At 43.9% G+C, this 17,499-nt stretch overlaps 1 protein-coding gene across 1 annotated transcript in view; it reads left to right on the top strand.

Annotated features, from left to right (window-relative positions):
* The first annotated feature begins 5,378 nt into the window (after positions 1-5,378).
* Positions 5,379-17,499, top strand: part of GAN (gigaxonin) — a 62,224-nt gene continuing 50,103 nt past the window's right edge. The window contains exons 1-2 of the mRNA XM_088458375.1: positions 5,379-6,762; positions 15,197-15,311. Coding sequence (XP_088314501.1) covers positions 6,587-6,762; positions 15,197-15,311 — 291 coding nt within the window. The 5' untranslated portion in view covers positions 5,379-6,586. The remainder of the gene's footprint in view (positions 6,763-15,196; positions 15,312-17,499) is intronic.

Raw genomic sequence — 17,499 nt, 5'->3', positions numbered from 1 at the left:
CAAATAGGAGTGGGGATAGGGGGCACCCCTGTCTAGTACCTCTATATATCTGAAAAGGGGGAGACATAAAGCCATTACAAGAGACCTGGGATTGGGAGGAGTTATAGAAAGTACGGAGGTTTATAAAAGGAAGTGGGAAGCCAAATTTTTGCAGAGTATTAAAAAGGTGAGGCCACAGTATAAGGTCAAAGGCCTTTTCGGCGTCTAGGGAGATTATGGCACTAGGTTCAAAATCAGGACGAGAGTTAATATATTGTATCCCTGCTAAGACCCTCCTGACGTTGACCACCGAATGTCTTCCTGATATGAAACCCGTCTGATTTAAATGTATAATATCTGGCAGGATTACTTTTAATCTTTCAGATAGGATCTTTGTAAATAATTTATAATCAACGCTCAGGAGAGATATGGGTCTATATGAACTGGGAGATGACAAATCTCTTCCTGGTTTGGGGAGTACTTTTATAATTGCTGAGTTGAAATATAACGGGAGAGTATTGGATTGAATTATGTCATTAAAGAGAGATACTAGGGAATGTGTAATTTTAGGAGCCAAAATTTTAAAGAATTCACCTGATAGGCCATCTGGGCCTGGGGCTTTTGCAGGTTTTAAATGTTGGATCGGTTTTGTGACTTCTTCAGTAATTGGCTTTATTAGAAGGTTACTTAAATCATTAGGTATTTGTGGAAGGGATATATCATTCCATGGAAATCCTGGGGATTGTGACTCATATTCAAAAGTATTAGGTTCTTCAGTGGAGTGAGGAAGAACCGGAAAGGAGGAGGAAGAGGAGTCAGCTGAGTTAATATCGGTAGGAGTAAGTAGATCTGTGGAGTATAGAGATTGATAGAAGGATCTCATAACCTCAGTGATCTGGCTATTCGATTGAGTTAGAGTACCGTCAGGAATTTTTAGAGGTTGAACTACCATGGGGGGGCGAGTTCCAGAGAGGAGGTTGGTGAGCAATTTGCCCGTTTTGTTTCCAAACTTGTGGAATTTGTAATTTACATTATAAACATAATTATCTCCTTTAGTCTTGAGAAATTCGTCAAAATGAACCTTAGCATTATGGTAGCTTTGTTTCGTTGTGGTGTTTGGGGATGTTTTATATTGTTGGAATGTCATTGTGAGCTCTTGTTGAAGCGTCAGATATGTGGCTGTGTGTTGCTTGCGTAGAGAGGAGACATAGGAGATAATATTGCCGCGTAGGACAGCCTTGGCAGTTTGCCAAAAAAGCGTAGGGTTAGATTTGGCACTAGACAAATTGTTTATTTTGTATTCTTCCCATGAGGTTTCCAGTTTATTGCGGAAATTTATAGAGCGTGTTAGATGGGAGGGGAATCGCCAAGCTTTGAATGTGCTTTTGTCTATTGTGAGTTGTAAAACAAACCATACCAAAGCGTGATCGGAGAGGGATATGGGTTCAATATTAGAAAGTAAGACTCTAGGAAAGAGTATATCTGAAATGAGAGTGTAGTCAATTCTGGACAAAGAGTGGTGTGCCGCTGAGAGACATGTGTACTCTTTCTCAATTGGATTAAGTGTTCTCCATTTGTCTAGTAAATGGAGTCGCTTAGAGAAGAGTGGAACTCCCAATTTTGGAAGTGAGGATAAACTTGCAGTGGATAGAGATTTGCCTAGATATTGAGATGATACTAAATTGAAATCTCCACAGACTATCAATGTAGCAGGATCAAAGGGTAATAATTTGGCCAGCAAGGATCTAAAGAATGATCTTTGGTATACATTAGGGGCATAAATATTACATAAAGTGAATTTAATGGAATTGATTTTCACCTCCGTTATTAGATATCTGCCGGTAAGATCCGCATCCACTGAAATCACCTCCACATTTAAGTATCTTTTTGCTAGAACTATAACACCTCTAGATTTAGAGTTAAATGGGGCAGCTGCTAAAACCGTCCATTGTAACATTTGTAGTTTTTTAATTTCGTCGTGGACGAGATGGGTTTCTTGTAGAAAGGCTAAATCTATACCTTGTTTGTTCAAATACATTAATATTTTCCGTCTCTTGGCTGGGGAGTTAATACCCCCAACATTGAATGTACCTATTTTAATTTTATCCATACTCTAATAAAATCATTACAGTAAATCGCTCACAGAGTAAGACTGTAAATAATTTAAATGGGTAAGGGATGAACATGGGGGAAGAAACAATACAAGACAGAATTATAGGGGAGGGGGATGAGCAGAATGCACCCAAAACTAGTGCATAAAATTGGAAAAATAGCGACTTCAGGCATAGCATAGTTTGAAATCATTACTATTGGTAAAAGCCGAGCTACCAACTATTCACCGGCTAAGTTTCACACTCTAAATAATATGAACCAGAATCATTCTGAGAATCTAAGTTGTGACCAATCTTATAACAGGTAAAAAACTTTTCAATATATAATAATAGAAAGATATAGGATACATAGATTTAATCCTAAAATAGTAAAATATTAAATTTCCAGCTAAGGAAGAGAAATACTGTAGATAAAGTACATTTGTATAAGCTATGTATTATAGTGATAAGATTAGAGTAACAATAATCAACATGGATATAGGAAGGATGAAAAAGGAGTCAGCATATAACAGATCTCCAAGGGTCTCACGTATTCAGCATGACCGAGCTGTTTTCACTTAAATTGCTTCAGATAAGGACAAGGGGAGTCTCTCAAGAAGGCTGATCAGGACGATCGGATATGTCAGGACTGGTTTCACCATACTTCTCCTCCAGATATTTTACTGCAGCATCCGGATTGTTGTAATCCTTGAATGAGTTACCGTCATATATGCGTAATTTCGCTGGGTACATGAGGGCAAATTTGCTTTTATTCTGTGCTAATATTTGCAGGCAGAAGGAAGATGCATCAGAAGGATTCTGTCCCACTCTGTGCACTCTTTCAATGACCATATCTCTGCATTCGTTTTCTACTCCCAGCAGAGCGGGAAGTGTATTTCGCACAAAGTGAGCTAGAGATGGGCCCTTAATAGTTTCTGGGATACCAACCACTCTTATGTTGTTGCGGCGGGACCTGTTCTCAATATCATCTATTTTGTGCCAGAGTTGGATGTTTTCTGTTTGTAGTTTGTGCACTGTGTGTTTAAGGTGAGAAATGTCTTGGAAATTTTCCCCTATTTTTTCCTCTGCTTCGGTAAGCTTGGCAGAGAGGTGTTTCAGCTGTACACTGATATCAGCCACCGCCTGATTCAAGAGTGGAGCCATGGTAGTTTTGATGGCATCCACGAGGTCCCCGTAAGTTATGGGAGAGTCCAGAGACCGACGTACCTGCGGGGTGTCCACAGCGTCTGTAAGGGAAGCTGCTGATTTCTTTGCTGCAGGTGACACAGCCGCCATCTCAGCGTCCGGCGCCATGTTGGTTTCTGCTCGGCGCTTCTCCTGTCGCTGGTGTTGCGGTGACGGAGAGTTTTTTTGGAGCTGTTGTTGAGCCAGGTATTTGTCCATAGCCCTGTCAGGGGAAGATGGTCTCAGAATGGACTGGTTTGGAGGCTGGCGAAACAGCCTAGATAAATAATAAGCCGGGGAAGCAGCGGAGCTCAGAGACAGAGCTGCTCACTCTGGCATACCGGAACCGGGACGGAACCGGAAGTCCCATAAAGTGTTTCTTAATCAGTTGTATGCTAGGAGTACCAAGGAGCTTATTACATAACTGTAGCCCCACAGAAAGCTATCCCTATATGTGGTGACTTCATTTTGTGCCATATAAGGTGCAACAATCTGGCATTTCCAAGTGGCTTCTCACACTAGATGCATACAGCAGAAAAACCAGGATTAAAAACAGAATGGTGATTAGTAGTGTCAATTATATTCATGCAGTGAGGTGACATGGTGATCTGCACAGGCTGTGTTGGTGGGGAAATATTGATGAGAGCAGATGTGTGCACAGGGCTCATTCCTGCGGTGATTGCTGAGCATTCACCCTACATTCAGGACATGCAGGTGGTCATGCCAGAATGCTACACTGGAGGCAAAGTCTCAGTCCCTTGTCAGAAGCTGTGGTAAATGGCTGCTCCTAAAGGACATCTACCCTCTAGTGCAGGAGTGGGGAACCTTTTTTCTGCCGAGGGCCATTTTGATATATATAACATTTGCGGGCCACACCCCCTCCGCACGATGTCACATCCGGGCGGGGCACAATTGCCAGTGATTACAGCAATACCCGGAGCAGGAGCTGTAAGGGCAGCGGTGTAACCGTCTGAACATCCTAAGGATGCTCCAGGCGGTACTGCTGCATAGGTTCTGGCTGCAGGGTGCCATTCTAGGCACCCGCTAGCCATATGAGGTTAGCAGAAAAAAGCTCAGAGGGCCAGACCAAATGATTCCGAGGGCCTTATATGGCCCCCGGGCCTGAGGTTCTCCATCCCTGCTCTAGTGACTAGAGTCTAGTCCCATAAGCCTCTCACGTAACCCAGAAGCTAGGCAGTGTAAGATGGTGGAGGTTGTACTGGAAGAACTCACAATGGTGATTGATCACGTGGCTGTCTGTAGTTTTTGCTGATCCAGCACCTTGATGAAAGCTGCGCTGGTAGGGGTGAGGGATTCTGACGAGCCAGTGGTTGGGCCTTGGTGGATTTTTTAGAGTGAATTTCAGGATGTACAGCAGAATTTTTTAATCGTCTGCGCATGTCAGAGCATCCATTCCATAGCTGAGCCAAGTAACACCACCATAGTGAAACGTGGTATTATCTAATTCTATTCATTTTGAATATTACAATCCATTTAGATATTAGTAAAAGATTTTTAATAAATAAAAACTTCAAAGAAAATTGTTGGCATTGCATAGTCTATGCACCTATACTTAAATGTAGATAACACACAATGTAGATGTTTATTCATTGTTCTGGTTGTATTATGTAACGGGTGTGTCACAAACAAAATATATAATTCTGTAATACCGGTTTTGGGTCACTTACTGACCTCAGGTTGTAGGTGGTCCCTGGAGCATTAACTGAACCCTTTCATAATATGGTGTATTATCTTTCATATAACCCACATTAATAAGGTAAATGTATATGCACTGGAGACTATCAACAAAGAGAACTGCATCCAATATTCCCCGTGTAGCAGTTGGATAATATGGAAAGCAGGGACACAGTTACTGGGAGGACGAAGCTTTATCAACCTGCAAGTTGGGCAGAATTGTGATTATTATCCTCCATAGGTGTAAGATGCAGTGAGACCTGGGAGGGCAGTGTATCCAGGCTGGTATAATAACCCCCCTGCACTGGCACACACACAGCCTCAGTAATGATAACATCTGATCATACCCTCCCTATCTGCGCTGCCGCCGGGCACTCCGCCTCCCTCCCTGCATTGTCACTGTGACAGGGTGTATCCCAGGCACACAGCAACAGGAGGTGGCGGCGGGGCATGGAGCTCAGCACGCACGGCTGGGGATACCAGCCCCCCTGCCGCCCTCAGCCTGGCGCCGTAGCTCCATGCCGCCCTGGCCTGCGGGCTCTCTCTGTGTGTTGTGTTGTTGTCCCACGTGGGGCGGGCGCGCTGGGATGACGTCATGCGGGCGGCTCGGGGAGTGCTGGCGGCTGAGCCGGGTGCTCACAGCGGCTTGAGGAGCCGGAGAGAGCTGCAGGGAGCAGGGGACCCGCATATACCGCATGACGCCGCCGGTGTGTCTCTGCCGCCCGTACTACAGACCCCACTGTGCAGCGCCCTGTATAACGCCGCTCCTCACACCCAGCGACGCTCTTACTCAACTTGCCTGAGCGCAGCGCCCTGTACCCAGACTCACTGCAGCTTCCCTCATTATAGCGCCCTGTCATCTCCCCTGTATACCACTCATTGCATTATATCCCCCTGTCATATCCCTTATATACCACTCATTGCATTATAGCGCCCTGTCAACTCCCCTGTATACCACTCATTGCATTATATCCCCGTCATATCCCTTATATACCACTCATTGCATTACAGCGCCCTGTCATCTCCCCTGTATACCACTCATTGCATTACAGCGCCCTGTCATCTCCCCTGTATACCACTCATTGCATTATATCCCCCTGTCATCTCCCTTATATACCACCCATTGAATTATAGCACCCTGTCATCTTCCCTGTATTCCACTCATTGCCTTATAGCGCCCTGTCGTATCCCGTTTATACCACTCATTGCATTATAGCGCCCTGTCATCTCCCCTGTATACCACTCATTGCATTATAGCACCCTATTATCTCCCTTATATACCACTCATTGCATTATAGTGCCCCTCATCACCTCCTATTACAGTCCATACTGTATTGCACTCCCATATTGCACCTTCATATAATTTGCCACCTGTATTGCACCTTCATATAATTTGAGACCCATGCATCACCTTTATACACTTTATCACCCCATTCAGAGCCTCCATATACAGCCCATTAATAATGTCTCCATGCTGTGGATAACCACGTGTCCTCATTTCAGATCTTTTACCCAGCTTCCATATTGAACTCATCACTCTATAGAACGACTGCTTAACCCTGACCCCGCGTGACTGTGCCTGCATAGATCATATATAGCTGCCAGTCCCTCTTGTACATTTCCCACTTTGCCTAAAAATGTCAGAATCAAACTCCATGAGTGTGGTGTCAGACCCTCAGCACGCGGCGAAGCTCCTCCGGGCTCTGGGCTGTTTCCGGGAGGAATCTGACTTCTGTGATGCCCTGCTGGTGTTAGAGGAGCAAGAGATCCCAGTGCAGAAGAATATCTTGGCAGCTGCAAGCCCATATATAAGGTTGGTCTTATAGCCTTTCTTGGCTAGAAAAAAAAAAATATATATATATATAATATTTGCACAGGGTGGTCAATGTACTTGGTTAAGCAGTGGTGCAAAACATGATAAATAGCTATTCCTGTTGCATTAAACTTTCATATAAAAGCTTTATACTTACAGACACACTTTTTCATACTGCATAAACAAGCCACCTGTCCTTGTTTTCTTATGCAACTAAACAGTTAATCAGTAATGCAGTATTTCATGCTATCTCCCATGACTCATCCAGTGTTAAACCTGACTGATCTTATTGGTTTATTTACTGCAAGCTGCGGTGAAGTAAAGATGTAAAATTGGCTGACGCTGCAAATAGAATTGTTCAGAAGGGCGTCTCAGTCATTTGCCCATAGGGCACACGCTTGGCTATATAGCACACTGTCTCAGATTTCATCCCTTGTATGTCTTGCTCCCTTTTTACTGTATTTAACTAGAGGAAAGCAATATTGCTATTGATCTTATTAGATCTATGTGTTTATAATGCAGAGGGGGGCATTTATAAAAAATCGCATATCAAATGTGATCTGGGCGCAATGTTATTGCCCAAGATCGCTTTGCAGGAATGCATGCATTAACCGGCACCCTCAGGGACAGGGGCACCCATCCCTGCGATGTGCTTTGTATGCGCAGCGGCCATTGCAAGATAGGGTACCCTCCGCCAGCTAAATCTGCGAGGTGAGGCCCATAGGTTACATCGAGCTACTGCCATCTTCAGATGGCGCTAACTGCGGGGGGGAGAGCATACTCCGGAATGCATCACATTTCGAAGTTGGTAAATAAGGCAGCCTCGCATCTCCCATAGAAACCTATGGGGATTGATGGCAGCAGGTATCGGTCAGGTTTTAAGTGTGCCGCCTTGTCACTTTTTATTTCTATGCAATTGAGTAGGCCGGGCCAACCTGCGGCTCTCCAGCTGTTATGAAACTACAACTCCCAGCATGCTTTGCTACAGTTTTGCTATTATGAAACACCAAAACTGATGCAGGGCATGCTGGGACTTGTAGTTTCACAACAGCTGGAGAGCCACAGGTTGGCCAGGCCTGCAATAGAGGTTAATGAAGATGCATTTGTTAAACCATTGTATAAATCCTTGCATAGATTTATCTGGGGCGGGTACTGATGTGAATGAGTTAATATACTCTGTATTGCGCTACATAAATAATAAATTAAATACATATAAACAATATTTAAATCTAGGGATGTTCCAGCCTGTACCCTTTATGGACCTGTTTTAAATGTCCACTCGTTTTGCTGCTCCTAAAGTACGTTAGTAGCAGTTCTGTGTGAAATTCCTGAACAACGAGCCCTCCAGTGACTACTTCCAAAGTTCTGTGTGTAGACTATACATCCGGGGGGAGGGGGATGGCTAGCCGCCGGGGCGGTGGCAGTTTGTGTTTTATTCCTGTACAATCAAAGGTATAGTATACCAGGTGTGACCATTAATTACGTTACACTTGGGGGTGGTGATTATCCCTCTACATTGCTTCTGTACAGGGAACTGGTTAGTGTAGTCTATAAATCTTCTTTTAAATGAATGCACAAAGAATCTCATTTCTGTGCGCACACATTAACTAAGAATCTCTAGGATATGCATTACTTTTCCAAGTTATAACCGCGTACAGTTTGTCTTTAGTTTTGTAATGGCATTCAGTATCTGCTTTCCAGTTACAACATTTGCATGGCGTATTGTTTTGAATGAAGACCTTCTTGTCGTGGGAGCAGCATAGTGTGAGTGAGTTTTACACCTTCAGATTACTTTTATTTATATTGGCTGCTGAATGCCATCCTGCAGCTTTTACTAAAATCACTGATTTACCTTTCCATCATCTTTATAGTCTGAGGCAGTGTTGCCTTTTTTATTGCTCTGGAAACACACAGTCATTGAGCAAAGGGGCCCATGCACCTGTGACCGATTGCCGCAATTCCCCCGCCCTGCCAACGGCAGAATCCGGGATATTCAACATGTTGAAAAATCTCGATATCCAAACTCAAATGGTCAGAATCAGTGAGCCTGGGATTTTTAACAAGTTGAAATTCCCAAATCCACCGGCGGATCACCGATCATCGATGGTGTGCGGTCAGATTGTCAGAAGCGTGAGTCTGGGCCTTAGATGTATCCCTAATTAAGCGAACTGTGTACACGTCTTCAAAGAGCAATTGTATGTGATAGCTCAGGGTAATGGCAGTAAAGACATGACTGATGAGCACAAAATACACCAAACGTAAAGTAATATACAGTATGCATAGTCTTTATTCTAGCACCCTGCACCTGTCACAACTTGTGCAGTTCCCTATTCATGCCTGCGGTGTAACCCTCTGCTCTGGTGCTTCTAGCACACACTGATCTGTATATCAGCAGTTCGTAGCATCAGTTGTGTGCTAGAAGCACCAGAGCAGAGAGTGACTCACCAGGCAGGAAAGAGGAACTGCACAAGTTGTGACGGTGCAAGGTGCTAGGATGAAGACTATGCATATGGTAATGTGCATAAAAAAATGCATTAAAGATGTAAGAAGGTGGAGACCAATTCATTTTTCAAAAACTTTCTGTCCCTTTTGTGAAATATTTATTATCATTATCCAGATTTTTAATCTTCTCCCATGTATGACTGCAAAGAATCTCGTGCTACCGCCGGAAAAATCACATAGAAAGTGACTCCTTAAACCTGCCTGTGCTCTCAGCATATCACGTGAAAGCAAAGGGGTGAGGATTTTACATTACACAGAAAAAGACAGTGCCTCATATGGTCAGTCTAAAGCATCTCTGCTCACTACATAATGTGCTATGCGACTGTGAGGACCATGGGAATCTAGGACACTGTGCGGGATTATTAATCAGGCTGAGAAAACAGGAAATAAATGACACTGTGCATTCCTTGTTCCCACGTATTACTGCTACAGAGCACATAGACGACTATCTTAGACAACACCTCGTCTTCCAGGTCTTCCAATTAAATATAATCTCTCTGTAAACGCCAGGAGGGGTGGTAGAGTTGTGGAGCCTGTAACAACAGCAACAGCCATATTAAAGTTGTGGCATTAAGTTCAATATTTCCATTGTTTATTCCTCTACTTGGATTACTATTAAAGGAGATTTCTACTTAAAACAGTTTTAGGCCCATATTCAATTTGAGGCGAAAAGTCCGGATCTGCGATACTTTCGCCGATGACGTCATTTTCGCCTGTTTTGCTTTTACCCCGTATTCAATTTGAAAGACTTTCCGCCTAGGCGGAAAGTCAGTGCAATGTACTAGGCGAAAAAGTTTCGCCTATGAATAGCAGGCGGAAAAAAGTGCAGAATTGGGGTTTTGGGGTGCAACGTTGCGGGAACCCCTGTGCAGCCTTCAGACAGTCCCCCAAAGGTAAACTGTGTCCAAAAATGTAAAAAAAAAAAAAAAAACACTTGACACCCCAAAAAATGACTTTGAAAAAGGGGGCAAAAAAAAAAAATGTTGGGGTACAAAGTTAAAAACTAGCGAACTTGACTCTGGGGGGGAATCCCCAAGTATGCCCCAAGTGGTTTTTTTTTATTGCAGGTGCTTGCGGCAGGTGGATTTTTCACGATTTATTCAACTACACTTTATCAACTTTTAAATATGCTGACCCCCATTTCCAAGTACCGTATATACTCGAGTATAAGCCGACCCGAATATAAGCCGAGGCACCTACTTTTACCCCAAAAAACTGGACTCGAGTATAAGCCTAGTGTGGGAAATGGCAGCAGCTGGTAGTGCCCCCAGTAGTAATTCCCCCTGGTTGTGCCCCCAGTAGTAATCCCTCCTGGTAGTGCCCCCAGTGGTAATCCCCCCTGTAGTAATCCCCCACTGGTAGTGCCCCCTGTAGTAGTCCTCCCCTGGTAGTTCCCCCAGTGGTAATCCCCCCTTTTAGTGACCCTGTAGTAATCCCCCACTGGTAGTGCCCCCTGTAGTAGTCCTCCCCTGGTGGTAATCCCCCCTTTTAGTGACCCTGTAGTAATCCCCCCCCTGTAGTAATTCCCCCTGGTTGTGCCCCCAGTAGTAATCCCCCCTGGTAGTACCCCCAGTAGTAATCCCCCCTGGTAGTACCCCCAGTGGTAATCCCCCCTTTTAGTGCCCCCTGTAGTAATCCCCCACTGGTAGTGCCCCCTGTAGTAGTCCTCCCCTGGTAGTTCCCCCAGTGGTAATCCCCCCTTTTAGTGACCCTGTAGTAATCCCCCCCCTGTAGTAATTCCCCCTGGTTGTGCCCCCAGTAGTAATCCCCCCTTGTAGTACCCCCAGTGGTAATCCCCCCTTTTAGTGCCCCCTGTAGTAATCCCCCACTGGTAGTGCCCCCTGTAGTAGTCCTCCCCTGGTAGTTCCCCCAGTGGTAATCCCCCCTTTTAGTGACCCTGTAGTAATCCCCCCCTGTAGTAATTCCCCCTGGTTGTGCCCCCAGTAGTAATCCCCCCTGGTAGTACCCCCAGTGGTAATCCCCCCTTTTAGTGCCCCCTGTAGTAATCCCCCACTGGTAGTGCCCCCTGTAGTAGTCCTCCCCTGGTGGTAATCCCCCCTTTTAGTGACCCTGTAGTAATCCCCCCCCCTGTAGTAATTCCCCCTGGTTGTGCCCCCAGTAGTAATCCCCCCTGGTAGTACCCCCAGTGGTAATCCCCCCTTTTAGTGCCCCCTGTAGTAATCCCCCACTGGTAGTGCCCCCTGTAGTAGTCCTCCCCTGGTAGTTCCCCCAGTGGTAATCCCCCCCTTTTAGTGACCCTGTAGTAATCCCCCCCTGTAGTAATTCCCCCTGGTTGTGCCCCCAGTAGTAATCCCCCCTGGTAGTACCCCCAGTGGTAATCCCCCCTTTTAGTGCCCCCTGTAGTAATCCCCCACTGGTAGTGCCCCCTGTAGTAGTCCTCCCCTGGTAGTTCCCCCAGTGGTAATCCCCCCTTTTAGTGACCCTGTAGTAATCCCCCCCCTGTAGTAATTCCCCCTGGTTGTGCCCCCAGTAGTAATCCCCCCTGGTAGTACCCCCAGTGGTAATTCCCCCTTTTAGTGCCCCCTGTAGTAATCCCCCACTGGTAGTGCCCCCTGTAGTAATCGCCCCCTGGTAGTTCCCCCAGTGGTAATGCCCCCTGTAGTAATCGCCCCCTGATAATGCCCCCTGTAGTAATCGCCCCCTGGTAGTGCCCCCTTTAGTAATCGCCCCCTGTAGTCTCACCCCCCCCCCCCTAGTAGAGAGAGACGTGATAAGAATAAAAAAAAAATAAACACTTACCTGAAACTCCCGCTCCTGGTCCCGCCGCTGTCCGCTCCTCCGGCCGCTTTGCATGGGAGAGACGTCGTCATGACGACGTGTCTCCCATCACCCACTGCGGGAGCCGGAAGATGGCTCCCGCAGTGGGAGCAGCAGCAGCCGATGAGAGTCTGACAGACTCTCAGCGGCTGCTGATTACAGCAAACACACAGCTGCCGGCTCCGGCGGCTGTGTGTTTGACAGTGTGTAGCGCTGACCGAACTCCCTCCGGTCAGCGCTACACTTCACTCGAGTATAAGCCGAGGGGGTACTTTTTCAGCACATTTTTTGTGCTGAAAAACTCGGCTTATAGTCGAGTATATACGGTACCCCAAATTTGCTGGGATAACTTATTTTCTGGAAAAAATACTCCTGAATACTATTCTTCACCACGTATAGAAAAAACGCTATTTAGCAGCTATTAAGGCCGTTTAAAAATACCAAGCAGCGTGAAAAAGAGATTGGATTGTATAAGAGAGTTTCCCATCTTATGGAAGGACGAACAACCGATTTCACTTAGCAAACGTTATTGAATTTTGCAACCGCAACAAATAGTAGAGTTCAGGGGGTCTATTTGTCAGGTTCCCAGCAGTTGTGTCTGAGGTTTTGCCTGTGGGATTTAAAGCAGTGATCTTTTTATTTTTTTTAAAAGGTAATACACTGTGACGCTTTAATCGGCAGAAATTTGGTAGTTTGTAACAGCGCAGTTTAGTAAGTAAGCCCCTCTTCCAGGTTTTTCCCCATGCCTTTAAAGGGTCTTCTCACTTTGCCCAAGGTTAAAACTTTAAACTGGCTGAATGCTATTGGCACTAATTGTTGTTTAGACTGATTACCAGGCGGCAGAAAGTTTTTCCATTAGCTGTTCCTCTGCAGCTAAAACGTTTCCATGAGCTGCCATTGTAAACTCATCTGCTGATCAACTAAAAGGACCAGGCTTACTGATCATATACACTGGCATTTACTAAATACCCTTGTACATGTGTTTCTGTCACATACAGTTACCGTATATTTTAATGGTTAATTTGCGTTTTTCAGTTTTACACACCTTGTAAGCCTGCGGTCAGCACTAAAATACCTTAGAAACACAAGCATAAAACTACTACAGGATTAAATTAGCCGTGAAAAAGCTGAGATTGGCGAAAAGCGCAATGTTTTCGCCTCATTCGCCCTATTCAATTGCAAAACAGGCAAACAGAAGTGCAAATGCAGCGATTTACAAAAAGGACAGTTTTTTTTTTTTTCTGGGGAAATCAGCCTGTACCCCCTAAAAAACATAACTGACAGGGGGAATCAATATAGAAGTGTATTAATAACCCTAATAAAAGTAATTAGGGTATTTAAATTGAGTCAAAGGGCTGTTATATGCATATTTGCATAAGTGTGGAAAATGATGGAAAGCAATTTCTTTTGGGAAAAATAATTGCTGTAGTAAAATTGGGGGTACACTAAAATGGGTATATTTTTGTGTCTATAAAGTGCAGATTAAAAAAAACACCTGCTGCAGCCCCCTGCAATCTTAAAAACACCTGCCCCCTCTTTACAGCCCCCCAAAATACCTATCCCAGTACTTTATACCCATTTTCCCACACTTTTTTTCATTTTCACATGTTTTTGCCTAATTAGTCATTAGGGGGGAGGGTGTCCAAAGGGTTCTGAACCAAGTCCACACGTTTGTACCCCTAAATATGGATTTTGCACTTATTTTCTCCTGCCTTTGGGTGGAGAAACTTTTTCACCTGCTTTTGCCTATGGAGTTTCTCGCCTAGGCGAAAACGTCCTGGAATTGAATAGGGCGATATATCGGAAACAGGCGAAAACCGCGCATCAACGAAAACTTTTCACCGTTCGCGGCTTTTCACCTGTAATTGAATACGGCGAAGCGTGTAATGTTTTTAAATTAGTGGTTTATTTAAAAAAAAAATTAAATGTAGAGAGTTTTTTAGCTTTTAAGTGACTGAGGGGCCTATGTATCAATCTGTTTTTTGTTTTTTATATATAAACTTTTGCAGAAACTGTAGTTTCTGCATAATTTTATATATTGTAGTTCTGTACTTAAAACCACAATGCAGGAGATTTCACAGAAAACTCCAGCACAGTGCGAATTAGTACTTCATATCGCAGTCCCCATTATTATCAATGGGGACTACGATCTAACCCATATGTACTAAACTCAAAAAAGCAAAGCTTTTTAGAGTCTGACCCCGGTAGTTTACACCATCTTCAAATAGTACACTGCTGTAAGCCTATGGGCGCTCCAGGGGCAGGAGAGAGATCTTTTGATTTCTCCTTCGCAGCCCCCGGCCGGCTCTGGAAGCTGACGCTGTGCGCATTCGCAGTGTCCACTTCCCCCATATTTGCCAGGCATATAACTCGCAGGGACAACGGTTACCGTAAACCGCTATCCCTACGAGTTCCTCTTTGTACATGGTGGGGATATATTTAATTAAAAATGAAGATATTCCAAGCGATATGGATGCATAATATTTGCAGGTGTTCCACGATTATTAGTACATAGACCAATAAGGGAGAGATGTATGAAGCCCTTTCAAACAGCAGACAAGTGGAAAAGCCCATAGCAACCTCTCAGCTCCTACATATAGAATGTACATTATAAATGCTAATTAGTACCTATTAGTAGCTGATTTGTTCCACTTGACCACTTCTTTACTCCTGAAGTCTTGGTGCATCTCCCCCTGTTACACTGTGAACTGCTACCACACCTGGCCAAATCATGGGTTTTAATACTAGGGAGAAGGGAAGTTCAACAGGGAAAAGGTTTAATTGCATGGAGTCAAATCATAATTTCATGGTTTTCCGATTTATCATTGTCGTCTAATATTCAATTAGTGGCGAAAATTTATGTTTTTTTCGCCATCAGCTAAAACTGCCATTTTTCGACAAAAAAAACCCTGGCGTAAATGGCGTAAAAATTGATATTTCATTTTAAGTGTTATGTACCTTATGTTTAACACACAAGTGAAAAAATTGCACAGTGGGGTGTTAAAAATGTTTAAGTAAAACAGAAATGTTTGCATGCGATTCAAGTTTGTGTTTTAATGATTAACTGTTTAAATACTTACTATAACACTACAGTGATTAATTTATTATAAAAATGTTGCCTGCTTCTTTGGTTCAGCTGTATTTCTTGTTGCAGAGCAAAACTAAACTACAATCGTCCCAAAGATGACGGTTCCATCTACCGGATTGAAATGGAAGGAATTTCGGTGACTGTTATGAAAGAAATACTGGACTACATTTTCAGCGGACAGGTAGTGTGCCCAGCATGTAGTAGCTTTATGTGTACCAGCATCCAGTTAGTTGTCATGTGCCATGTTCCTTTGGCTCTGTCTGGATATGGAAATAGTGAGGTTAGATGTTTTGTGGGTAAATATTTGGCAGAAAGCGTCTAGTCGGTTGCTAACACACCCAGGTAGAAACATCTTTCGTAAGAGCGCAGGCTTGTACCAGTCTAACAAACTATAGACAGGCTGTAGTCTTCTTGCCACCTGAGTTACTAAACAAACAGGACTCTTCTAGAAGATCAGAACAATCTGTTGACACTCGGTCTAACCTGTATTTCTTTCTTTTTTTTTAATACTAGCCCATGTATCAATATAAATACAATTATTGTGATTGCAAGTTCTGTCACTGCTTGTGCTCACATGTCTAAATTAGGGATGTGCAGGCTCGGATAGGTTCGAGTTTGCACCTTGAGTTCGGATTTTTCCCTCCAAAAAAACGGAACTCAGAAAGAGGCTAAACGTCATCTTACATGGACGAACATCATCATTCCTGGACAAAAGAGTCCAGGAATGATGATGTTCGTCCATGTAAGATGACGTTTAGCCTCTTTCTGAGTTCCGTTTTTTTGGAGGGAAAAATCCGAACTCAACGTGCAAACTCGAACCTATCCGAGCCTGCACATCCCTACTCTAAATCCCTATGCAATAAGCTTAATGTCAGTGCATCTTATTTAACACGAGTCATGTGTTTTGAAAATGCTTTAAAGTCTCATTCACATGCAACATCTCAATTATACCCACCAATTTCCCCAATTTTAAGTTTGCCTAGTAATAAAAACCCAGTAAGTGGTTTTTCTTTTTACTTTGATAAGTTCTATTTTACACATCTTTTAAAAACCTAACATCCCCTGTTCTGCATGCAACAAGCCAGCTGCGTGACGGTGCTAGATACTATTTCTATCAGAATGCCTCTAGCCAATAATTATATTGAACATACATTTTTATTATCTGAACAATAATTGGATTCTGCTATGCACATTTCAGCTATAGAACCTTTGGATCTCTCCATGTGCCTGATTTAAAGTTGTTCTTGAAAATATAAGTGTAAAAGTATGCAGTTTTATTTGTATATTTTCATGTTGCTCATATTGTAAGAAATGTGCAGCTTACGTACAGGATATTTATGTAATACAGTAATTATACGATGTGGCATGCTTATGCGGCCAAAACCGATTGAGCGTGATGGTTTACCCATTACTATGCTTCTCCACGCTGGTTCCGCATGTTGAAATGTGAACCATCCTCAGACTCTAGAGCCTGGGACTGAAGCCCATTGGGTATTAAGCAGGTGGTCTTCATTCTAGCACCTTGCACCTGTTACAACCCGTTGCAGTTCCTCCTTCCTGCCTGGAGTGTCGCTATCTGCCCTGGTGTTTCAAGCACACAAACTGCTGAATCTCAGCAGTTTGTTGCATCAGCTGAGTGTGCTAGGAGCACCTGAGTAGAGAGCGACACCCCAGGTAGGATAGAGGAACTGCACAGGTTGTGACAGGTGCAAGGTGCTGGAATGAAGACTATGCAGTGTTGTCCTTTCCAGGTCATTTACGTCCATTTAATCTTGTTTTTATACTGGGAGCAATCTGTGCACAATTCAATTCAATTGTTGCTCCGTTTGGTTGAGAATAGTTGTCGGCATTTATGCTCGTACGCCCTGAGGTGGCGAGCAGAATTGTGCGAAGTGTCAGTGGTCTGGGTACCCAAACGGTAGTTTGTGGTCCCTACCCAGGACTTTAGTTGGGTTTAGCTGCTATACATAGCTAAACCCTGTCTATTTGGGCGTGATTATTGATGGGATCCCAAAACAACTGAATTGCTCCGCCGGGCACCCATTAATTATCTGGTCTCTCTCTTGTGATGTAGCGGCAGGCATTGCTTTAAGTTTAATGTTCTATAAGCCGTAAAAGAGTAACCATATGCTAAATATGTCTTACCTAAGTCCCAGGGGCGACAGGTTAGAGCTTTACTTTATTTGGTTGATTTCCTCATAAAGAGACTGGTCTTTACAGTGGGTAACTGGCTTGCAGAAATAGTCCTTAGTTTGGCCTTACCCTGACTTGCTGTTCTCTAACGCATACAGTTTTGGTTTCCAAATAAATAAAGCCGGTTTTATTAAAAAGTCCTAATGTGTATTTTTGTTTTCTTCCTCTCGATGGGT

The sequence above is a fragment of the Taudactylus pleione genome, unplaced genomic scaffold (assembly GCF_031769625.1).
Source record: "Taudactylus pleione unplaced genomic scaffold, aTauple2 ptg000828l, whole genome shotgun sequence".
In the NCBI taxonomy this organism is placed as follows: Eukaryota; Metazoa; Chordata; class Amphibia; order Anura; family Myobatrachidae; genus Taudactylus; species Taudactylus pleione.
Note: the sequence above shows the minus strand (reverse complement) of the source record. Positions and strands in the feature narration are given on the sequence as shown.